At 48.6% G+C, this 25,070-nt stretch overlaps 2 protein-coding genes across 5 annotated transcripts in view; one reads left to right on the forward strand and one right to left on the reverse strand.

The window, feature by feature from the left end:
• Positions 1 to 3,852: 3,852 nt before the first annotated feature.
• On the reverse strand, positions 3,853 to 5,844 carry RGS9BP (regulator of G protein signaling 9 binding protein). Its single transcript, XM_014794867.2, has one exon. The coding sequence runs from the start codon at positions 5,437 to 5,439 to the stop codon at positions 4,732 to 4,734; it is 708 nt and encodes a 235-aa protein (XP_014650353.1). The 5' UTR covers positions 5,440 to 5,844; the 3' UTR covers positions 3,853 to 4,731.
• Positions 5,845 to 6,511: 667 nt separating this feature from the next.
• Positions 6,512 to 25,070, forward strand: part of ANKRD27 (ankyrin repeat domain 27) — a 48,925-nt gene continuing 30,366 nt past the window's right edge. For 2 of the 4 annotated variants that reach the window (XM_004439788.3, XM_087421856.1), the window contains exons 1-5: positions 6,512 to 6,634; positions 15,680 to 15,811; positions 21,935 to 22,045; positions 23,931 to 24,087; positions 24,832 to 24,986. In XM_004439788.3, coding sequence (XP_004439845.1) covers positions 15,710 to 15,811; positions 21,935 to 22,045; positions 23,931 to 24,087; positions 24,832 to 24,986 — 525 coding nt within the window. In that variant the 5' untranslated portion in view covers positions 6,512 to 6,634; positions 15,680 to 15,709. Of the gene's footprint in view, positions 6,635 to 15,679; positions 15,812 to 21,934; positions 22,046 to 23,930; positions 24,088 to 24,494; positions 24,613 to 24,831; positions 24,987 to 25,070 lie in introns of those variants that run through there. The other 2 variants (XM_087421857.1, XM_014794860.2) reach the window with 2 other exon arrangements.

Raw genomic sequence — 25,070 nt, forward strand, 5'->3', positions numbered from 1 at the left:
CATTTACCATATAACCATTATTGTTATAAAATTCTAAACTTAAACACCAAAGAACGGGGATGCCCAAGATACCATAGCACTGAATGAAAACACCCAGAATCCTCTGTGGAATGAGATGAAAATAAGTAAATGAAAGAGAGGAATGCGTTTCCAGGAATCCCCCTCATCTTCTTGGACACAGGGCTGTGGCGTATGGTCAGTTTCTGCCCTTTGGTCAGTGTCTAAGAGCAAAGAAACAGTATTTGAATATGACTCTGATCTGTGTTGACTACAGCCAAAGATCGTTGATGTGGAAACCTACTATTCTTCTCGGATTCCATCCTGCATTAAAAGATGAGTATAATCGTATTGTGGAAAAGCACTTGGCGATTTATAATCCTGGGGTATTTCTGAACATCTCTTTATGTAATGAAATCTGTGAAGGGTAAATATGTTGATCAGGACATTCACTTCAATTCAAATGTGCATGAAGAAAATGAAGGTTATTTTTTAAAAATCACAATAGTTGATTGCTGAATCATTTGAGGGTGACTTTTCCGAATAAAAGTTATAAATGCTGCATGTTATCTTTAAGTTTTTACTTATTAATAAGCATTTTAGTTAGAAGCATCATTCAAACAGTAGACACGAAGCCTTTAATTCCACCTTGGATCTGATGCCACATGCAAAACAACCCATGCTTCCCAACATGACGCAGCTAATGCAGTTACAGTTCTGAGGGCACCGGGTTACTCAGAACAGGATTCTCCCAGCCTCCATGACAAATGACGGTTTCACATCTGTAATTTATCAGAATCACTTGAGGTATCCCAATTACTGGGTAAAACAAACTTGAATAAATGCTAGGCCTTCTTGGACTCAGACATAGAGTCTGAATTTAAATTCCTAATCTAACTTAAATACTATAAATAAGTAGCATTTACACAAATTTGTTTTTAAGTCCATCCACTAATTCTGATATGGACTAAATTCACAGTAAGCTTAGTTCATTCTGATTTTTTAAATTCATATGGAATTTTACCAACAGACTAGTTTTAGACAATAACCATCAAACTGTAAGATTCCATTTCAATATGCACCAAATCCAACAATAACAACCAAAAAATCCAAACACACAAAATAACTCTTTCTTGTTTAATTGCATTCCGTTAAACGTTTTAAGCTCTGGAAGGGACCTTTGAGCTAATCAGTCAGGCCCCCCCCATTTCACGAATGAAGGAAGCGAGGCACAGGGAGGTCAGTGACTTGTCTGAGGTACTTGGAGAAAGAGGCAGAGCCCCTGCCCATTGCAGCTGGTCCAGCCTTGAGGGAGGAGGCACTCCCCAAAGGAATGCAGAGGCGAGTCCCACAGCCCTTCATTTCTCAGGCTGACATATAGGCTCATACTTTGGGGCTCAAACTCTTAACAAGCATGTACAGAACAGAGAACTCCATTCTGAAAAGCAACCAAGTACCTAAAAATGTATCAATGTGCACATTGAAAAGGAAAATGCAGCGTTATCAGAGTCTTCATGCGAACCAAAACTCTCTTTAACCAAAACTACTTTTCAGTCATTCAACATCACACATATCTCATGCAGCTTACTGTCAACCTTAGGTAAATCATGAGGTTTATGCTCTAATTTTATTTACCAAAAATATTTTCCCTTTAGGCATTGAAAAGCAGTTCTTAGAGCACATAAAAAAGAGTTTGCCAGGCATCATTTTTCTCCTACAAACATTACTAGTTTTTTTTTTTTTTTTTAATAGCCAACAGTTCAAAGTTCCCAAGATAAGTGCCTTGACATTCCAAGTTCTTGTCTTCTTCGGATCAGATAAAGCAGTACTGTTTTCCCAAAAGAGAAGCCAGGAATGTTTTCTCTTTTCAGATATTTAACTTTACAAGAGATTTATAGCATTTAACTTCGGAAGTAAAGATCTATCCTTTTACTTGTACCTTTAATTTGGGAAAGTAGGCATTCTCTACCAAAGACTTTGACATTGACCTCATCATATATAACCTATACTAAACATTTTGAATTTTTGGGGTTTTTTTCTATCACTTGTATCATAGTATAAGATCATACCAAATGTTTTTAGAAAATTAATGACTTTAATATCAAACATTTAAATTGAATCAGGCTTCAGTCAGAAAGTGATCTCTTGAATTACATGTAGAAATGAGAGTAGGGAGACAGACAGCATCCTATTGCTCAAGCAGAAAGTGATTTTGCTTGCATCATATAGCAAAAGTTCTACTAGGCAACGTTATAACTCCAAATAATGACAAATATTATGAATACTTAAAATTTTCAAGGTCAAAGAGTTGTTTAGGTTAACAGGTCCACGGGATAAATATGTTTATTGTAATTCAGCTTTTTTTTTTTGCAACATTTTATCACTAATTTCAGTGAGCAGAGGACTCTTAGAAGCAGGTACACATCTGATTGCACATGTAAGTAAATACTCAAGGATTTTCCAAGTGGGTGGAAAGAGTGACAACAAAGCAATTTGTCCGTTGCTCTCTAGGGATTACACAACGTCTGATGGGTTGTTTCTTGAATAGGTTCTGCTGAACAATTCTTTTTTTCATGAACCAAAACACCTTGTTAAGAACAGAGTCACAGTCTTAAAAACAGAAGATTATATTTAGGGCTTGTTTTTTAGGGATATTTTCCAACACTGGGTCACAATATGCCCCAGCCTCCTCATGCCTGAGAGATGAGACTTTGGGGAAGGTGGCAGAGATTCCATGTTGTGGTGTGTGTGGGAGGAGGAAGAAAGGAGTTAGAAAACTTTCTGTGTCATCTCTGAAAGTACCCTGGGCATGCAGGTGCAAAAGAATTTGACATGGCCCCTATTCAGATTCACCCAGACTAGATGAGGCAGACGGAGTTCTTTTTATTAGTTATTGTTGTAAAACTTTTGATTGGCTTAAGACCTTGTGGGTCTTTTAACACCATTATCACAGACACACACAAACAGATCCCATGTTTTCTCTATCAAGGTACTAGAGTCTCTGTGCTGAGGGGGAGTGGAGCCGGCTAGGCTGGGAGGGGGCCCTTAGGACCAGGTGCCCAGAGAGCACTCCTGCTGCTGTTTTTCTCTGCCCCTTGGCTCTCCAACCTGCCCTTGTGAAAAATTGCCAGTTCCCTCCTCCTGGTCCCCCTTCTCACTTCTGGGGTAAAAAAGAAAAACAAAAAATCCTTGTCAGTTTTTAATCAAACCAGTCTCTGGGTTTTGTTTCAGATTATCTTTAGAGTTAAATGCCTCTGTTTTCTCAGCCTTACTTCCCCAACAATGCTCTCTCTGGACTACACATGGGAAGTGGTGGCTCCTCTCAGGTAAATTCCAGCCTGGGATCCACATTTCCTTATTTAGTGACCAAAAGAAGCAGGGGCCACTTAACTTCTGTCATCTACACTTGTGGTTACAGTAGCTTATGCCATGACCTCCTGTCTTCAAGAAGATGGATTTTAAAAATAGATGCAGATGTATATTTAGCAACCTAAGTATATAAAGTAAAGACCGCTATGTTTGACTCATTGGCAAGTATGAATTTGTGACCAAACGTCCTTTATAAAAAACCAGCTTTGATAGTCCACAATGTGGTTATGTGATTTTTCTTCCAAATGATTTTTGTAAAAAGCTTCTTAAATTCCAAGTTAAAGCTGTTACATTCTAACCCAGTCTCAGGGCTAATTGGCTCAAAACCTCTGTGCGCCACTGATGCGACTTTACCGTCTCAGGGAGCAGTGTCGGGGTCAGGGAGCTGTGAAGCTCCCTCCACAGCTAGATCTCCTACTGGCCAGTAGGCAAATTCCAAGGGATAGATAGGATTAAGGACTCCAAAGAGGATTCCCCAGCCCCGCCCCCCCCAAAGGAGGATCAACAACTGCTCTAGTTCTGGAACAAAAATAAGCCCCAGCGAAGGAGACAGTGCCTGTTAAACGCCAGGTAGCTCTTCCCAAAGCTTGCCCCGCTCCTTTTCCATGGGCAAGAGTGTGCAGTGGATCCCAGCCCCTGAGGGCAGGTTCAACAGCCCTTCTCTGGTTTCCTAAGTAGAGTCAGACCCTGCGCGGGAGATCACGACCCCAAACCTCTTCTAGCTGCTTTTGGTGACTAATGGATAAATTCCGCCAAAAAGCGCAATCGTGAGCCATAGAGAAAGCACTTCGATAAACTGCTATTTGCACACCCTCCTAAACTTAGGCCCCAAAGGATTAAGGTAATAAAAACTGCTTACATCTTACTGCAATTTGTTTCTTGTGTAAGAAACAAAACCACCACCTACACACAGCAAAACAGCCCCCTTTTCCGCAGTTCATTTGACCTCACCCCATTTTCCAAAGTGCCCACCCGGAGAGTGGGTATCGCCGGCAGGGGTGGGGGCCCCAAACTCAGACTCAGTGTAAACACGCCCCAGCAGCACATGCGGTAACGCATTAACTCGGAGGAATCTGGGGTCACTGTGGCCGGTTTTCTATTAATAGGGGATAAAGCTCCTGCATATATTAGTGGCAATACGCCGGCGGCCCGCACAAAATTAACACTTCCCTGGCCAGCAAGAGGAAACCATGTTCTGCCCAAGGAGATGTGTGCTTGAAATACGCGTGGAGACGTACATACACAGGGTTTTAGAACCGCTTCCCTTAAACATGCCAGATCCCATTTCCATCCGGGTTGCCGTCTTTCCCGGAGGGCTACCCCTGGGGAGGACGCTGTGGCGGCGGGGAGGCGTCGGGTGTCGGGTCAGCTCAGCTTCACCACGCACACGGCTAGTGCCACAGCCACCAGCAGCACGGCGCTGAAGACGGTGGCGGCCAGAGCCTTGCTCAGGTCGCAGGGCCTCGTGCGCTCTTCTATGGACACGCCGCCCGCCGAAGAGACGCCGGCGCTGGATAGAAGCTCGGCGCCCGCTGCCAGCCGGGCCTGCACTGTCCAGCGGGGCACGTTGACCTTCATCTCCATGTCGTGGATCATCTCGCCCACCTGAAGGATCTCCCGCTCCAGCTCGTGCAGGTCGTTCACGTCGAAGTCTCGCTCCGCCTCGTGCCGCAGCCTGCGGACGCTCAGGGCGCGCGCAGCTATGCTCTCCGCACCACCGGTCACCCCCGTGTGCACGAGCGGCCGCCGCGGCGCGTGCAGCGTGAACGCGGTGCCCAGCGCCAGCGCACGCCGCATGTCGGCTTCCAGCAGGTCCAGGCAGCCGGAGAAGGCCACCCAGAGGCGCTCGAACTCGGCGCGCTCCTCGGCGTCCAAGCCCCGGTCGCGCAGCGCGGCCGTCAGCCGGGCGCGGGTGGTCACTGCCAGCTCCTGCGCCTTCTGGCGCGTCTCCTGCAGCTCCTCCCGCAGGTTCTGCGAATCCGCCGAGCTGCCGACGGTCAGCACCAGGTGGTGGTAGCAAGCTGTCGCCTTGTTGAGCGCGTCCAGCAGCGCCTTGCACTCCTCCCTCGCCATGGCGGTGCGCTCCGGCGCAGCGCGGCCTCCCGCGCCCCTCTCGGCCTCACGCCCTCAGCGCGGCAGGGCGCGGCCAGACCCGACGACAGCCCCGGGCTGGGCGGTCCGAGCGCTCCTCATGGCCCGAGACTAGCTCAGCGCTGCCGCTGCTGTCGACGGGGCCCGCTCGGGACCCGCGACGTGCGCCTCCGCAGACCGGGAGCAGAGAGGAAGCTCCGTTAGCTGCCTCCCGTCCCCTCGTCCATCCTCCCAGATGCGCTCTGAGTCACACGCCGAGTCTCTGCACGGCGCTCGCCTCCACGGTGGCCCCCTGCGAAGCCCAGTTTGCGGTCCCCATCCTCCTCTGGTGCCGACGCCAGGGCTAGCCGGCCGCCGAGCTGCGCTCAGCCTTAGCCGCTGCCAAGGGCGGCCGGGTCGGGTTTCTTAGGATCCGCCCACCCCCGCCCGTCCTCGCTGGGCGCTTCCATCCCCTGGACCAGGGATAGGCGGGGCCCCGCGAGGGGAGGTCACGTGTAGGTCCCCTTCTCCCCCTCTTCCGCACCCCACGTAAGTTCTGTAAGTTCTGGAATACTAGCGCTTGGCAGATCCAGCCCTCCCCTATTTTATGGATGGGGAAACTGAGGCCCAGGTAAAAAAAGGGTGCCTAGGTCACGCAACGTCCGTGCGAGTGAGGGGTAGAACCCAGGGACCCTGACTCCCAGACCCTGCCAGCGACAGGAGTGGTGTGCTTCATAGGACTGGGCACCTCCGTCCTCTAAAGTGAGCAATAAAGGGCGATCCGCGGGGCCGGACGGCTCCCGGGTCTCCCCATCCGGGTCCAGCCCACTTGCCAGCGAGGGAGCTCGGACCCCACCCCTAGTGTCAGATCTGCCCTCGGCCCCGCCTTCTCCCGTCACGGGCATGCGCAGTCGGCGGCTCTGGGCTGGTCCACCCTGAGTAGGAAGCGCGGTGCACCGCCTGAGCCCCACCCTCGGCTGACTGGGCTCAATGATTGTTCTGCGCACACGTCACTCTGGGTAAGGACGGCCGCTCATTGGGCTGACCGAGGGCCCTGAGGCGCGGCTCCGCCCGACGGTGGAGTAAGGCGGTGGGCGGTGGAGCTAAGCCGCCGCGCTGAGGTCATGGGCCCTGAGGTCCGAGCCCGTGTCACCGGCCGTCCGGGAAGGGCAGGGAGTGAAACTATGTAGCCTTTTAAGTAAGTGTCCTTTCTCCTGTCTGCTCCTGTGCCGCCCTTCCCTCGGGACGGCTGCGCCTCGGGGCCTGGAGGCCGGGCGGGGCCCCGGAGGGGGTAGGGGGAGGGGCTCCTTCCTCTCCGCGGCCGGTGCCCCAGGCTGGGCGGGAGGCCTCCAAGACCCCTGCCCCTCGCCGGGGGGACTGCCCTGCCCGCGCTCTCCCGAGCCCGGTCCGCCGCCGGGCTCGCTCTGCCCCTCGTGTCCGTTGGGGTTGGGGTGGGGAAGAATGCACCCTCTGACCCCCGCGGCTCCAGGACGGGTCTGCGGGTCCGGGGTCCCGGGAGCTGAGACTTGGGGGCAGTGGGCGGGGCTGTCGCTATGCCCTCAGTGGCCTCTGTGGTTTGCGGGCGGCCTGGCCCGGCGGGTGTAAGGGAGGCTGTGGGTGGGGGTCCGGCGCCTCAGGTCGTCTTTTATGGTCCCCAGGGGTGATGAAGGTGCGGGAGAGGGGCGAGGGAATCGCCGCCTGCCTGCCTGCCTCTCGCGGGGCGGGGTCTCCTGGTCCTGCTGGGTAAAGATTACTCCAGGAAAACTCCTAAGCACCAGGAGATGTTCTGCACTCTGGGTCTTTTCGGTTCTTTTCGTTGAAAACGGACTGCCCATAGGCGCGTCCTTTAGGCGGCCGGTTGTCGCCACCGCTTGGGGGCACCGGGCCTTGGGCCATTCTCTTCGGTGAAGGGTCTCAGCCACCCACCGGCCGAATGGGGGCCTTGACAGGGGAAGAGTAGTTTTCAGGATAAAATGTGTAGAAGCAGGGAGAACCCATCTCTTTGGGGAGCTTTGTGGACAGCAGAGGGAGACCAGAAGTGAGAGGTGCGCCATGCCAAGTAGAGAAGATGAGAGTTCCTCTAGTAGAGAGTGGAGGGGAGGTGGTGCAAGAATCCTGCACAGACCTCAGAGTTGGAAGGATCACTTTGTTGTGTGAGATCCAGGAGGCAGAGCTGGTAGGCCTCGGTGGAGGAAGTGTGTGACCAGAGCAGGAACAGACACTTCTGAAGAGCCCTAGTGGCAGGAAAGCAGTTGGGACTCTGAAGTTGGGTAGACACCTGGGGTGAGCTCTCCCCACCTTGGCTTGTCAGTTGAAATAGTCCTGCCTCCCAGCATTGCTGGAGGAGCGAGCAGTAGTGTCTGCATAGGGCCTGGGGTCAAGGTCTTGATCGTGCCTCTTTGTGACTCTGGGACTGTGTTGCCCTCATGAGGGCAGCTGCTGGGTCCTTGTTCACGTGTCTGGGCGCCATTGGTGTTTGTGACGGGGCTCCCTCTCTGTTTATGAGTTGCCAGGATAGCTTGGTGTCCATTGACTTCATCCTCTCCTAGAGGAGCAGAGGAGTGTGACCATGTGATGGTAGGTATCAGACCTAGAAAGGATTCAGACTTGAGGAATCCGGACATGATTTGTCCTGAAGTTGCTTCCACATCTGAGAGACACTGAGAAGTGGCCCTTGGAGCTCCTGCCCTTCTGCCCAAGATGCTGACAGGGAGATGGGTGCTGGTGGCTCTACCTGCAGCTCCAGGAGCAGGGCAACGAAGTGGCATTCTGAGGGACAGCTGTGCTCCTCCACACTTTCCTACTCCCTTGGTGGTCACACCCCTCTTCCAGCCCAGAGGCCTCCTTTCCCTCTGTGACCCTCCACATTCCAGCTGTCACTGTGTTTAGCCAACTCTGTTTCTGGCTTTCTGCCAGTGCCTGCATGGCTGCCTGGGGCCAGCCCCTCACCCTCCCCTAGATATGGGCAGTGGATTTGCAGCTCCTGTGAGAGATGATCCTTCCCTGGGAACTTGAGCTTCCTCTGAGACCCCAATATCCTTTTGTTCAAGTAGACACACAGTTACTGCATATGTACAGTGAGCCGGGCAGCCAGGCGCAGTCTGGGTGCTTTGAAGAAGAGCTCTGAGAAAAATGTGGACAGGATCCATAGACGTTACAGGCCAGAAGGACACCAGTGACTGTAATACCCTACATTACATCATCAAATTGCTTCCGTTTGGTATTAAACATAGATGAATAGAAAGTTTTCTCTTTTGCTTTTTCCTTCTGAACCAGAAATTAAATCAACTGGAGAATATCGCTCATCAGTTGGAAAGTACACCTGGTCTGGGTCTTTGGTCAGGGCCCTGGAACGGGGGAGCAGCCAGAGCAGTGAGATTTCAGCAGGGAGCGCATCTCTGGGAGGTGCAGACTTTCCTGTGCAGGGTTCTGCTGAGCCAGGCTGCACGCTGTCACCAGATGGTCGCTGACCACTCAGACTCATCCTGGCTGGCAGGACGGTTGAAGACCACAAAACCACGAGTGTGCACAGCGCCTCCTGAAGTGCCCGATACTGGTTTGAGGCCTCGCCTGGCTCTCCTGTTCGTAGAGTAAGCTCAGATAGCTCATGTTCAGGGCTATTTGGTATCTCTCACTAGCTTCACTGGATTTTCTGTAAATCATCCCGTCATTTGAGCTTAGGTAGGGGTGGAATTTTTTTTCTTTTTTAAGGAATTTTATTAGAGGATTCACTCATCTTTCCATTTTTACAAGGAAAAGTCAGTTTACTTTGCATCTTATTTTCAAATATAAAACTTAATTCTTGTAAGTAAACTTGTCAGGGTGTTAAATTATTTTTAAGCATGTACCCCTGTATGAGAAGTCAACTCTGGTATTAAGCACCAGATTGTATGCGATCGTTACATATTTTTAACACCGGACAGAAAGGTTGAGAACAGTGGTGGACAGAGCTCTTGGAAGCCCTGCTCCTGGACAGAGGGTTCTGTGATTGGCAAGCAGGAGGACTCATGTGCAAGAGAAAGCAGATGACTTGGGACTGAAAAACAGCAAGCATTCACCAGCAGTGCTTGCTGAGAGGCTTGTGTTGACACAGTTCACTCATCTGAACGGAGTGTTTTGATGTGGCATTCAAGGGCTTTCCTTTACTTGCTGCCCCTCTCTGTTTGGATTCTTATTATTTCCCTGGACTCATCTTCTCATCCTGTCAAAAAAGTTTACCTGTAGGTTTTCTCTGTCCACAGGAACCTGTTCCTGCCTCCTGAACCTGTGGCCCTGCTCTGGTCCCTGCGGGGGATGTTTGCCCCCTCACCACGCCCGCCCCCTTCCCTGCAGCTCCCGTCTCTGTCTGGTCCTTACCTCTCCCAGCACTGTTCTGGGTGTGTTTGACTCTTCCGGTGCACATTCCTTGCCTCCCAGCTAGGTTGTTAGTTCCTCCATCAACGCCTGCCCTTGTCACCTCCATCTTAGGGGCAGAGGTGTTGGTGCTCTGCCAGCATCTTGCCTGAGGAGCAGAAGGAATGTCCCTTCCTAGCTTTAGTCTGACCGTGTCTCATCCTGTTTCTCATGTGGTTTTTGTCCCAGGCATCTTTACTTTTGCGCTCTGCCGTGTAGAACCAGCTATATCAGGAACCAGGAAGAATTTTGTTTTCTTGTGACTCTGTTCTGGCAAAATTACATTATCCAGTTGTTCTGGTAGGGACTCATAAAAGGATTATCTGGGCTCCAGTAATCATTGAATTCAACAGTTCAAATACCTAAATTGTTGCAGAGCTGTCTCTGGGGTCCAGGAAGGGATTATATGTAGCCATTTTCAGGCTAGGATCTTTTCCCTAAGAGGATTTGCAGGGGCTTCCTTCAGGCGGTCCCCAGGAAGGCCTGCAGCCAAGACAGCTCTGGCCAGGCCAGACTGAGGGAATTCTGTGTGGGTGTCTGTCAGGGGGACTTTTCCTTTGGGGGAAATGAAGTATAGAATCTGTGCATCTGTGGCTCATGCAATAACCCCTGATCCAGGCATGTTTATTTTACATGATGGGTGTAGTGGTTAAAGGGATGGGTGTTAGAATAAATTCTGACATCTGTGTAACCTCAAGTTGGCCAGCTGAACCTCAGTTTCTTCATCTGTGACATAGGGCTAATGATACCTCTACTTATTGTGAGCACTAGTTGTAGTTAGTTACCTATAGTTATCATGAGCAATAAAATGAGATGAGGATGTATAGAAGTTATCACAGTGCCTGGACCAAGGATGCTCTCGAATGGTGGCTGTTTTTATCATTAACCATAAGGGATAGAATTCATAATGCACTTATGCGTACTGTTCTGGTGTTTTCCCAAGGAGGCATTTTGGAATATTGTTACGTAGTGAAAAAGTAATTCAGTTTTTCACTCATATTTCATTCATCTGATTGTGTCAAGGATAAGTTTACTTGATGCTCTTTAATAGTTGCTAATTTTCTCTTCTTAATAAAGAGAAGAGGCCTCAGGCTCAAGCTCAGAACCTTTGGCAGGCAATGGTATCCAGCAAGGTTTTAAGTAATATCAGTTGTTTTTATAATTTTTAATTTTAAGGTCATCTTCTCTTTATGGGAAGTGATACTGTTTTTCCATTTAAAGTAGTAATAGAGGGGCCGGCCCAGTGGCGCAAGCGCTTAAGTGCGCACGCTGCCCTGCGGCGGCCCAGGATTCGCCAGTTCGGATCCTGGGCGCGAACCGACGCAGTGCTTGGCAAGCCATGCTGTGGCGGCGTCCCATATAAAGTGGAGGAGGATGGGCAAGGATGTTAGCCCAGGGCCAGTCTTCCTCAGCAAAAAGAGGAGGATTGGCAGATGTTAGCTCAGGGCCGATCTCCTCACAAATAAATAAATAAATAAATAAATAAAAAGAAAAAAAATAAAGTAGTAATAGGGTTCTTTTTAAAGTAAATTTTCAAAGGAAGTACGTGTTTAAAGTAAAAGGTCAGACACTAACAGTGAAGCCATTGTGTACAGTTGTGCAGGTTATTCATTGCACAGGTGCCCTACCCAGGGGAGGGGAGGTGCTGGCAAACTGGGGCTGATACGGCCTGTGAGCTGCTTACCAAGCCATGTGCCCTGGCGTAGAACGGCGGGACTGGGAAGATGGAGTGCCTTTTTCCATTTCCCACAAAGGCACCGTGTGGGCCAGCAGTAAGTGGTGGTACATTGGTATGCAGTATGGCAAAAATAGCGAAGGTGGCATGTAGATGGGAATCCTGCAAGACAGGTATTCATATTCTCAATTGTACAAACTGAGATGGAGGCTCAGAGGGCTGGAATGACATGGCTAGAACTCTGATTCCTTTCCTGTGCCCATTTTTCATACAGGCATACCTCAGAGATATTGCGGATTCAGTTCCAAACCACCACAATAAAGCGAATATCCCAATAAAGCAAGTCTCACGAATTTTTTGGTTTTCTAATGCATATAAAAGTTATGTTTATACTATACTGTAGTCTGTTAAGCGTGCAGTAGCATTATCTCTAAAAAAAACAATGTACCTACCTTAATAAAATAATACTTTATTGCTAAAAAATGCTATCTGAGCCTTTAGTGAGTCATAACTCAATAAAACCACACTGATGTGAGATAAGGGGAGCAGACCAGGGGCAATGGAGGCCCCATTCACAACAGGAGCAAGTCTATACAGAATGTATAAATAATATCTAATAAAAGTTATATACGGGGGCCAGCCTGGTGGTGCAAGCGGTTAAGTGCCCGCGCTCTGCTGCGGCGGCCTGGGGTTCCCCCGTTCGGATCCCGGGCGCGCACCGATGCACCACTTGTTAAGCCATGCTGTGGCGGCGTCCCATATAAAGTGGAGAAAGATGGGCACGGATGTTAGCCCAGGGCCAATCTTCCTCAGCAAAAAAAGAGGAGGATTGGCAGATGTTAGCACAGGGCTGATCTTCCTCACATACACACAAAAAAAGTTATATATGATCTATGATCTTGATGGCGAAAATTTAATTGGAGGACATAGAAGAAGACATACATAGAAAGACATACCGTATTCATGGATAAGATTCATTATTATAAAGACGTTGACTCTCCAGTCCATAAAATTAGTGCAGTTTCAATAAAAATCCCAACAGGATTTTTCATGGAATCAATAAGCTGACTCTAATTCATATGATATTGTAAAGAATTAGGAATAACCAGACAATTTAGGAGAACAAGGGAGGAGGCCTTTTTCTATGAGATATCAAGGCTTATTATGAAACTGTAGTCATGCAAAATAATGTGGTCTAGCCCTGCTCTGTCTAATATAATAGCCACTAGTCACATGTGGCTACTAAGCACTTGAAATGTAGCTAATATGAATTGAGAAGTACTGTAGATGTAAAATAAACACAAGATTTTGAAGGCTTAGTAGGAGTAAAAAAGAATGTAAAATATGTCATTAATAATTTTAAAATATTGATCACATGTTGAAAATAGAATATTTTGGATATATTAGGATGAATAAAATATTAAAATTAATTTCACCTGTTTCTTTTTTCATGTGGCTACTAGAAAATTTAAAATTACATATGTACGGGCCGGCTCCGTGGCTTAGCGGTTAAGTGCGCGCGCTCTGATGCTGGCGGCCCGGGTTCGGATCCCGGGAGCGCCCCGAGGCACCACTTCTCCGTCCAACGCGAGGCCGAGTCCCACGTACAGCAACTAGAAGGATGTGAACCTATGACATACAACTCTCTACTGGGGCTTTGGGGGGAAAAAACTGAATAAATAAAATCTTTAAAATTACATATGTAATTATGTAATATATCTGTTGGATGGTGCTGGTCTAGACCATTGAAAGAGAGTAGAGCCCAAAAACAGGCTAAATGTATGGAAACTTGGAGTATGATGAAGGTAGCATTATCAGCCAGTGTGAAAGGGGTAGACTGTTCAACAAATGATGATGGGACGATTGGCTTATGCTATGGACTGAATGTTTGTGGCCCCCCTAAAATTCATATGTTGAAGCTCTAATCCTTAGTGTAATGATATTTGGAGGTGGGGCTTTGGGATCTAATTGGAGTTAGATTAGATCATAAGGGTAGGGCCCTCGTGATGGAATTAATGCCTTCATAAAAAGAGGAAGAGATAGGAGAACTCTCTTTCCACCATGTGAGGATACAGTGAGAAGGCGGCCGTCTGCAATCCAGGAAGTGGGCCCTCACTCAGAACCAAATCTGCTGGCATCTTGATCTTGGACTTCCCCACCTCCAGAATTGTGAGAAATAAATATGTGTTGTTTAAGTCACCCAGTCTATGGTATTTTGTTATAGCAGCCGGAAAAGGCTAAGACAGCTTACCATATGGAAAAAAGTTAAATTAAATGCTCAATTTATCATATATATAAAAATAAAGATGAATTGAAGACTAAAAATGAAAAACTTTAAGATTCTTAAAGATTTTAGGGAGTATTTTTATGGCCTTGGAGTTGGAAAGGATGTGGTTTTAGGTAGCCACCTTTGCTGTGCAACAAACCAGCCCAAATCTTAGTGGCTTAAAACTGCCAGAGTTTATTATGTCCTACTATTGTGTGGGCTGGCAGGGTGGCTCTTCTGCTGGTGCCACCTGGACTCACTCACGTGGCTGCGTTCAGCTGGGGGGTGGATTGGCTGTGCTTGCTGGACCGTCTGGGCCTCTCTCTCCCCATAATCTTTCATCCCATGGGCTTCCTCACAGCATGGTGGTCTCAGGGTGCCAGTCTCAAGAGAATGAGTGTGAGATCTACAAGGCTCCTTGGGGCTGAGATGCAGAAATCACAGAATGTCAGTTCTCTCTGTTGATTGGTTAAAGCAAATCACAGGGCTGGCTCGGATTCAAGGGGTGGTGAATTCTGATGGGGGAATGGTGAAGTCACTTTGCAAAGGGGCATGCCAGATAATAGGATTTCTTAAGATCCAAAAAACACTCACAATGAAGGCAAAGATTAACAAGTTCAATTATGTTAAAATCAAACACTTCTATTTCTGAAAATAGCCATTTGAAAAAATGAAAACACAAATCACAGATTGGGAGAAGATATTTGAAACATCTTTTAGTATCCATATATGTAAAGAACTCTAAATCATAAGAAAAAGGCCAACAACCCATTAGGAAAGTGGGCAAACATGGTGATAAGGTAATTTATGAACATAATGAAATGATGTTTAATTTTGTTAGAGAAATGAAAATTAAAGATGGCAAAATACTATTTTATACTCACAGACTGGCAGAAATGAGATAATCTGACAATGCTAAGAAGTGTTGGCTAGGATGTGATGTGAGGAAGGGGAATGCTCATGCACTTTTCATGGAGGTAGAGAGCGGTCCAGCGTTGTCAATATCTGGTGATGGTGTAGGTGGATGCTCCGCAGTGCCTCTCCTAGGGACATCCCTAGATATGTGCTCAAGGAACACTTAAGGGGATAGGAGTGTTCATTCCAGCATTGTTTGTAATACTGAAAATGTGGGAGCAACTGAAATATAAGATATTAGATGAATGAATTGTGTCATGTTCACCTAGTATACTATAACCACAGAAGTTAGTGAATTAAGGAGAGCTGTGTAGATCAGTATGGATAAAACTTGAAAACATGATGTTGACTGAAAAGGGTATGTTCTGGAATACTTATATTGTGATACCATTTATGTAAATTTTGATGCCCATAAATCAGCATTTTATATTATTTATGAATACATAAGTATTAAAGGAATAGAAACGTGAGCAAGATGGATACACAGCAACTTGCAGATAGTGGTTGCCCCTGCAAGGGGAGGAGAGGGTGGGATCAGAGAGGGGCACATGGGGGATTCCAGTCTACTCTACTTTATTTCCTAAAGAAAAGCTGAGGCAAATATGGCAAACTGTTAAGATTTGGTAATTCTGGGTGGTAGGTTTGCATAATTACTCTGTACTTTTCTGTATGCTTAAAGTATTTTGTTAAAAATATATGCATATCTTTAAAATGTCATAATTTTGGTCATGTAGGTTGTTCTAAATGTAGCCATTTTTATTTTTGCGATGACTTGGGGTTTAACAAGATTTTCTGAACGTAATTTGTACATTTAATCAGAAAAAGGTCATTTTGGAATTAGGGGGTTATCTTTGATATTTCCTGATGGAGTGTTAAGTCTGTAGAGTAGAATAATACACATTAGGGATGCTTTTTAGAAATTGCCAGATCAAGACTTTTATGTGTTATATAAATGTGAAAGTGATTGTTTACTGCCTTTTCCTCCCCTGTCCCAGGAGACTCGCTCTGCCCCATCTGAAGTCCATATGGCTCTGTATGATGAAGATCTCCTGAAAAACCCTTTCTATCTGGCTCTTCAGAAGTGGCGTCCTGACTTGTGCAACAAGGTGGCCCAAATCCATGGCATTGTAAGTGCATCCATCCTGAGGGTTGTCCTCCTTTGTTAGGTGTGGACCGAGCAGTGCTGACGAGGCCAGAAATATGGTAGACTTCAGGGAAGTTTAGAGGGAGTCAGTGTCAAACCTCTTCAGTGTAACAAGCCCCAGACCATGCTCCTTATGTGAACGAGCAGAGAGGGACCGCCATGAGCTGCTTCCTCCTGGAAGCCTCCTGTGACTGCACCAGCCCAGCGTGTAATCCATTCTCTGAACTCTGCCCCTGTTGACACTGGTCTCACGGTATTCACCTGTTTCTCTTGCTTCCATGTTGATCCTGAGGACTTCTCGAGGCAGAAATCATCTTCCTCCTCAGGGCCTCACGAGTCCTCTTCTGTGGGGTGGGTGCTCACTCCCATAGAATAAGGGAATGTGTGAAGGCATTTGCATGTCGCTTTCAAAGGCATTTCCTAAAGGGAAGGAACTGTGCTGAAAGAACTTTTGTGATAGAGGCCACAACCTGAGAAGCCCACGGGGGCAGCCAGGGAACAGGAATGAGAGAAGCATGCGAGAGAAATCCTGGCCCACTGGTGGGGCATCTGCTGCCTGGAGGGAGGGCAGGCCCCGAGTGGTGGGTCTTCCCAGTTCTCAGGTTGGTGAAATTGGCGGGCATCTGATTGCACAACATGGCGGGACGCAGTGTGCTAGGCACCTCTGTGCCGTCTGTCTGTGGCCTCTGCTTGAGGAGTCTCCTGTCTTCTTTTTGTATGTTGTCCTCTTGTCTTCTCGTACTGTGTCCCTGCTTTTCTTGCCGTGTGGTGTGACTGTACTCAGGCATGTCAGGTGACTGAGGATTTGAACCAAAGGAGAAGTCAGCTCAGTTCAGGTTGACTTCAGGTTCTCAGCTGCCTGTGGAAAAGTGGAATTGACTTTCACCTTATTCAGTCCCTCCCTCTGCCTTCAGAAGCCTGATTTCTTAAAGTCCCTTCCCATTTTTGTGATTGGTTTTGTGATTCGTATATTTCTCCCAGAATTTTTTACTTTGGATTTTGGAAGTTATAAAGTTCATTATAAAAAAATCAGAGAATACAGTTGTTTCCAAAGAAGAAAATAAAAATCTCATAAAGCTCACCAAAGATGTTCATGGTCACTGATTCATTTCACACTGGTTGTTAAATGCGGCTCTAGGCAGGGCACTGTGTCTGAAGCTGGGGACTCAGCACGACATGTGAATACGCATCACCGTCTTTACCCTAACGAAGCTGACATTCTAGTGGGAGACATGGGCGTACTCTGGGCGCGTGTGTACTAATCATAGTTGTGGTAAGTGTCACAGAGAAAAAGAACAGGATGCAAAGCAGTCCTGTTCACTGGGATGGCCTGACCTGATCTGGAAACTAGTTCCTTCCCATCTTTGTTCTCTGATGTTTTTTGAATGCTGTCTAGGTAAGAGCGTATCATCGTATGTCACTTTCTCTTGCTTTTTAAAAATGCCGCGCTGTGGAATGCTGTTATTTTTCAGGGAGCTGTGTGAGGCCTTTCTGGCTTACTCACCACTGTGTTGTCAGCACTTCACATGGTTCCTGTCACCTAGTAGGTGCTTTTCCAGCTGCGAGTAGTGGAGTTCCCCTCGAGCTCACTTCAGCAGAAGGGGAACTTGCAATAAGAACTGTAGCATCGTGGTCACCTTATTTTCAGGTCCACTGAGGAATGGGAGATTCTTCTTAAACTGTGTGTCCCGAGTTCCCGCTGGTGTGCTAGGCCTCTTACTCAGCTGCTCCTGAGATCCATGGGAGCCACAGGGGCTGCTTGGGGCCCGTGTTTGTCAGCCCTGAGTTTCTGGCCTTGCTCGGCCTCGTTCAGTGGACTCTGAATCAGTGAGGCCAGCTTCTCTGCAGGAGTCAGCAGTGAGAAGGAGCTAGGTCTCCTGTCTGCTCAGCCCGCTCAGATGTTGATGGCTACCTCCTGTTCCCTGTTGGCCGTGTGACAGGAGCACCGGCTCCTCCCTGTCTAATCCATAGTGGTGCTCCATCCATGTCTATTGGCTGAATGATAAAGTGGAATATTCTAGTCACCCCCAGAAGAGCACTTATCGTTTCTGCCACCCGTGAGGGATCCACATGGCCTCAGCAGGTAAATGCCACATTTCTTTCCATGAGTCTTGGGCATTGGTCCAAGGTTGGCCACTCTTGAATCTGCCCTGGGGATCAGAGTCCTTTATTGGGTTCTAAAAAATGTGAAATCACCACTTTTAAACATGCGTGTCCCCCAGGGTTAACTGCCTCTCACATCTCTCCCTACAGGCCAAGGTCCCGGGCCGCCTCATCCTCACGTGACGGTGTGCGTGGCGGCTGAGGGTGCAGCTTGACTGCTTCCCCCCGACGCCCCAGCCCCTCCTCAAGTCTGACTTCCTTCCCAGGCCTTCCTTAGATAGGGATGCCTCCACGTCCAGGCAGGTGCCTCCTGCCGTCGCCTGCTCTCTGCCTGGACAGCAGAAGCTCTTTTCCCCATGTTCCCTAGATTCCAATCACAGAGGCCCATGATGCCCACATGCTGCTTCTAATGGTCGCCCCTGTTCTTACAACCATCTGCCTAATAATGCACTGCGGCTTCTTCAGAGCAGGCAGGGAGGCCTACCGCATCCCTGGGGCTCTTGTCTGTGGGGCGTTGGGGGGAGAGTCCTCCAGGTTTCCCAGGGGGAGATTAAATTTGTGGTCCTTTAATTATGGAGTATGCAAGCTTTTGAGGGCTAGCCTGGAAAGCTAACAGCATGTCTTCAAAGTTCAAGGAACTGACTTTCAAGTAAAATACCTAGACAGCCGAGCTAAGGGCACTGGGGGCTATATTCCAGTTCTCAGGATTCGTTTAGTGTAGATTCGTCCAACAGACATTGGTTGAGCATCTCCTGTGTGCCAGGCACTGTGCTGGGTTCCAGGCTTACATGGATGAGTGGGGAACACGGCATGCCTTCAGGGAGTTCCAGAGACAGGCTCTTTGCAGGACAGAGGAATGAGTGTCAGGAAAGCAGTCGTCACAGGCTCACATGGAATGTCTAACCCAGCCTGGGGAGGAGTCAGGAGGGTACCCTGGAGTAGGTGTCGCTGATGCTGATTCTTGCTTTTATTCTATTGTCTTTTCTTTAATTACCATTATTTAAAAAATTCTTTATAAAAGGACTAGAATAAAAAGTTCTATTGTTAAGCTTTGAAATGAGTAGGTCCCCAGCTTATGGCTTTACTTGGTGACTCTAAACTTTGTGTACCCCACATAGGCTGTTGAACCTCATGTCTACTCCAGACGTAGTCTGAAGCTCCCTCTTGGAGAAGCCCCAGGGCACTCGACTCCAGCTGCCAGGCAGCTTCCTAGCTGCTCCGCCCCCTCCTCCATGGCCACCTTCCTCACCCATCTCAGCAGGACTCTGGTGGAGATGGGTGGAGCCACAGAGAGCCAGCCGCTGGCTTCCTCTTGCAGTGAAATACCCCAGGCATTGTCTGCCTGAAAACCGAGGGGATCCCTGAAATTGTAGGGCCCTGTTTTCACTCAACAAACGTTGATTGGTCACCTACTGTATCATTGAGTGGTGTGCTTGGTAATGGGGATACAAGGTAGCAGGAGCTGGTCATGCTTTATTCTAGGTAGGGAGGCAGGGAAGGAGTAAGTTTACGGGTAAATAGAGTGTAGTCACAGCTGGAGTGAAGTTCTCCGAAGTTTCTGGTCCCTCAGGGGCCTTTCCTCAAATGGGCCTGTGTGACTCCTTCGTCCATAGAGCTGGAGTGGGACCATCTCGTGGCCTCTCTGAGCATTAGACATCTCCTAGGTCTGTACATGGCGTTCCCTGCCTGAGGCCACTCTCAGGTTCCCCGGATCCTCCTTCTGTGCTCACTGCTGCCATGAGTCCTCCTGGGAGCCTTGAGGTAGTTTCTTGCTTCAGGCTCACACCTGAGGGCCTGCCTTTTCTTTCTTTGAGTTTTATTTTCATTAAAATTTTAAAATTATGATGTTTAACTTCAAATATACAGAGGTAGAAAAAGTAATGTAATGAGCCCCGTGCACCCATCACCCAGCTTCAACAGTGATCAGTTCAGTGGCTGGTCACATCTTGTTTCTATGCCTTTCTGCCCTCCGCCCTCAGCCACTGGATTATTTTGAAGCAAATCCCAGAAAATTATGTAAGGTAGTCGTATGGTTTCATCTGTAAATATTTAGGAATGTATTTTTAAATGATATGTACTCTTTTTAAAAATGTAAGCACAATGCCAGTATCACAGCTAAAAAATTCCTCAATAATTCTTCAGTATTGTCAAATATCTAGTCACTATTCAGATTTCCCAAATTGTCTCATAATTTTTTTTGTTTATTTGTTTTACAGTTGGTTTGTTCAAATCGGGATCTAAAGGAGGTCCACACATTACCTTGGCTTGGTGGGTCTTTTGTCTCTCTCTTTTTCTCCCCACTTTACTGAGCTGTTGAAGTACACTGAACTGCGCATACTGGGTGTGTAAAGTCTGATTCATTTTGACATGTGTATGGACTTGTGAAACCTTCACCACAGTCTTGAGTTTCTTTTTTAAACTATTTTATTTATTTTTCCCCCAAAGCCCCAGTAGATAGTTGTATGTCATAGTTGCACATCCTTCTAGTTGCTGTATGTGGGACGCGGCCTCAGCATGGCCAGAGAAGCGGTGCATCCGTGTGCGCCCAGGATCCGAACCCGGGCCACCAGCAGCAGAGCGCGTGCACTTAACCGCTAAGCCATGGGGCCGGCCCTTGAGTTTCTTTTTAATTCCATCTTCGCCTTCCCCATTTTCTTTCTTTCTTATCCAGGTCATTTATTCTGGAGTTTCCTGCATTCTGGCTTTGCCAGTTGCAGTCCTGTGCTGTGTTTACCATGGTCCTCTGTGCTGGTCGCTGAAATTGGGAGTTAAATCTGGATCTTGATCTGATTCAGTCTTGATTTTTTGAGGAGGGGCAAGGGGACGTGTTCTTCCATCAGCAAGCACCTCCCTTTTGCGCTGTGAGGAATCGGCGTGTCCGTCCGTGGGGGAGGGGCCGTGCTGCGCTGTCTAACCTGCCTGAGGAGGCTCCTGGGGAAGCTGCTCTCGAAGGCTCTGGAGTTCCATGTGTCTTTGCAGAGGAAACTCCAGCAGGTGCGGGGCTGTGCTTCCAGCACTGGCTCCAGGAGGCAGCAGGACGGGGCAGTGGTCAGGAAGGTGGCAGGAGTTCACTGGCTGTGTGACCCTGGACGGGTTACTTCACTCCCTGAGCCTCAGTTTCCTTGTCGGTACAGTGGGGATAGTGCAAAAGCCGCTTGCTCTGTGCTGGGCTGCTGTAGGAGATGGGGCTCTGAGGCACTTCACCACCATGGTCCTCTTCCATCCAGGTACGCTTGAGTCTGAGAGATTCCTCTTAAACGTGAGTCCCTGAACCCAGCACTGATCTGCGCCTGGTTGCCGGGGCAGAAGGCGGTGTTGAGGGTCGAGCTCCTTCCCTTTGGTGTGTTGAGCTGAGAAGCTGGTGCCAGGTCAGCGTGGTTGCCACGGTCGGACCAAAATTCACGTTTCACATTGAGCCTGCCCCAGTGAGGAGTCTGGCACTTGGAGAGGTTGCTGGTGGGGGTGGCAGCCTGCAGTAGGAAACTGTTTCTATGGATTGTATTACAAACTGTGATCACAACTGGGCTTACAAAACAACAACAGAAAGAAGATGGCAAGGAAGCTGTCTTCCATGTGCAGTGTTTATCATCCAGGTGGTGGAATTATGTGTGACTGTTTAGTTTCACTTTTCTGTACTCTCCAAACGATTCTCTCTTTATCTGGAATCGTTTCTGAGCTTGTTGAGAATAGAGGGGGGCACCTGGGGTTAGCTGTGGGGGGACCCGGCCGGTGTGGGAACAAGCGCGCCCGTCTGCAGGTCTGTGATGGATGAGGACTGGTGCCGCCTCCCTGTGCCGGTGTGGGGAGCCGCGGCTTCCATCACGACGATGACAGATTAACTCAGCTGGCCTCGACTGCTGTCATTGTGGCAAGTGGCCCCAGGCGTCCTCTCTGCCAGTGGGTCCCCACAGCAGTTCCGCTGGAGCGTCTTTGGATATGTTCTGTTCTGCTGGACTTGTCAATGACGCATCTCGCTGGTATTCACCCCCGTTGTTTTTTCCAGGTGTTAGTGCCCTGCAAGGGAAGCCTGTCGAGCAGTATTCAGCCTGCGTGTCAGTTTGAGTCCTATGTCCTGAGGCCATTGGAGGAGCACTTCCAGACCTTAAATGGAAAGGTACTCCTGTCTCTGTGGGTCACCCGGGGTCGCTGCCTCAGAGGGTGGGGCGGGGAGAGGACCCTGCTCCTTGCCTCGCACATCTGTTCAGTGCCGGCTTTGGCACCTGGCAGCCCTGTGGGAGGGGTGGAGGGCCGCTGCCTGTGAGGACGGAGGAGGTGCTGGTGGTGAGTAGGGCCCTGGCTGTGGCCTCGGAGGGCGAGGGGCGGCCCAGCATGTCCCCCTCGGCCCAGGAGCTTCTGCCGGGGAGTCAGGGAGTTGCTGTGGCACCTCCTCACCGAGGGCCTGTCAGAGAAGCTGTTTCATCCCAGTGCCCTTGAGAGCTCGCCGGTTTCTTGGCCACAAAGTGGACATCAGGGATGAATTTTTAATTTTTTAAAAACTTTTTGGTTTGAAATAATCTCAGACCTGCAGAAAGTTTCAGTAAAGTACAAAGAACTCGCATATACCTTTCCCTGAGATTGGTCAGCTGTTATGTTAGCATTTTGGCCACATTTGTTTTCTTTCTCTCTCTCTGAGGGAGAGTACATACACACACACGCACACACCCCCACACACACGTTATTATGACTTTTCTCTGAACCTTTTTCAGAAAGAATAAGTTGCAGACCCCATGTCCCTTTACTCCCAAACAGTGTGTATTTTCTACATAACTACAGCGCAGTGACCACACTCAGAAAATTCAGCATTGATAGAATACTGTTCCCCGACATACTCTCCTTATACAGATTATGCTCATTATACTCATAATATCCTTTTATAGCAAAACACAATTTTTTTTTCTTTTTAGATCCAGACTCATGCTGTGCATTCAGTTGTTAGTCTTCTCCGTTTCCTTTGATCTGGAACAGCTCCTCAGTCTGTCTTTTCTTTCACGACACTGACGTCTTTGTTTTGCTCTGTAGCCTCTCCCTTGTGCGGGGTCTCTGATGTTCCCTCGTGATTAGATTGCAGTCATGCATTTTTGGTAGGAATGCCCCAGAAGGATGTTTTACTTTCTCAGCGCATCGTGTCAGGAGGCACGTGGTGTCAGTCTGTCTCATCTTTGATGTTAACTTTGGGCTGCGCATTTTCTTATCGTGTAAGTGGAAGCAGATAGGTTCTGAGAGCGGGAGGTTCCATTCCCAGTTAGGACTTGCCATGGTCCCAGCCTACTCCCAGTCAGGGGAGGGGGCCATACCACCCTTTTCCACTGGGGTTGGTGCTGCAGCTTGGCCCCTTGGACCTGGCCCCTGGGGCTTGTGGGCACTGTGCGGGAGTTGCAGAGGGACGGGGCACGGGGTTACCAGTATGCCAGCTCAGGGTGTCAGCAGCCCTGTGGCTCACGAGGCATGCCACTGTTTTCCTGCCAGGGAACTGCTCACCACAGCTGCCAGCACTTGTCAGTTTATTTGTTCTCTTCAGGGTACCGAAATCCACAAAGAGAACAGAGGAGTCGGGCTTATGATGACTGGGCTGCTCTGCCCTGGGCAGCCCAGCCGCGGCGAGAGTGGTGAGCCATGGAGGGGCTGCAGTGTGCATCCTCCAGCCCCATCCACATCGCAGCACAGGGTCATTTTGATCTCTTGTTCAGAGAAGAGAGCCTTCTTACTTTTTCCTTTCCGAAAGGTACAGGTTTTCTTCTTCTCTAAGGAGCAGCTTAATGCTTTTCTGCTGCAACATTTAAAAAGGATCAGGGTCCTATGTAGCCACAGCTTTGGGGTGAGCAAAGAGGAAAGAAAACATTTTAGTCTCAAAAAAGCAAAATAGAAGAGTGTCCGTGCCCCTGCACCCCACACTGGAGTGAAGGTGGGCAGGTCGGGTGATGTGCCGTATCGGGAGCCAGGCTGAGAGGGGCCACTGGTCACCGCTGGCCGCGGATGCAGTGATGGCTCTCTTGTTCCAGGATGTCTTTATACACGGAAACAGGATTAAATTAGGAGCTGGTTTCGCCTGTCTTCTCTCAGTGCCCATTCTCTTTGAAGAAACTTTCTACAATGAGAAAGAAGAAAGTTTCAGCATACTGTGTATAGCTCATCCTTTGGAGAAGAGAGAGAGTTCAGGTATTCTGGGGGAAAACTCCTTTCTCCTGATTTGGTGAAATGTGTTTGTTGAACTTCCTCCTGACATAGCTGTTATAAACATCCCATAAAATATTTGAGTCCACTAGAAACCTGCGTAACTGTTTACAGTAATTCCTCATAGAGCTTAAAAAGTCATCTTGCGCCAAGGAGATGTGGATTGGGGCTGCTGCGTGTGGTTGCGCAGGTTGGATATTGCACAGTTCCAGGAGGCACTGTTCTCATAGACCTCAATGTGCATGTTGCCCCCTGGAGTTGCGCAGAGTGGCAGCCCTGGTTTGTGTCTGAGCCTAGCTTTAGGGCTAGCTCTTACAGCATTGTTACCCACCCAGCCCCACTGTTGTACCTCTTTGAGATCTCTTCATTTTTAATGAATAATAATTCTTCAGTTGCTCCAGGAAGTTGAGATGACAGTTAATGTGCCAAATGCACTCTTATTGTCGGGAATCAAGCAAGGCTTCTTCACCAGAGCCTCATGAGTCATCCCTGTGGTCCCAAATAGTCCAGGTTTGTCCCACTGAAGGGCTTCAAGAGGATCAGGCTCTCTGGACCCTGGGTTGTCCTGTCACTGGGCTGCTCTTGGGCAATATCTAAATCAGGTCATCCCTCTCCTTCCCTGGAAGATGGGGCCCCAGACCCTGGGGGAGCAGGGCAAAGGATGTGGCATTTCCTCTGGTAGGAAACAGTGAAGGCTTTAGCCAGCCTGACCCTCTGTCTCTTTTTCAGAAGAGCCTTCAACCCCCTCAGATTCCTTTTCTCTGAAAACCATTGAAGATGTGAGAGAGTTTTTGGGAAGACACTCGGAGAGGTTTGACAAGAACATCACCTCTTTCCAGCGAATGTTCAGGGAATGCGAAAGAAAGAGCCTCCGTCATCACATAGTCAGTAGCGTGTCTTGCTTTGCCAGGCGTGCCCTGTCTCAGGCCAATTCAGGGCGCCCGGATCCCTCTCAGTTCACTCTGAAA

The sequence above is a fragment of the Ceratotherium simum genome, chromosome 33 (genome assembly GCF_057802395.1).
Source record: "Ceratotherium simum simum isolate JZ-2026a chromosome 33, ASM5780239v1, whole genome shotgun sequence".
Taxonomy (NCBI): Eukaryota; Metazoa; Chordata; class Mammalia; order Perissodactyla; family Rhinocerotidae; genus Ceratotherium; species Ceratotherium simum.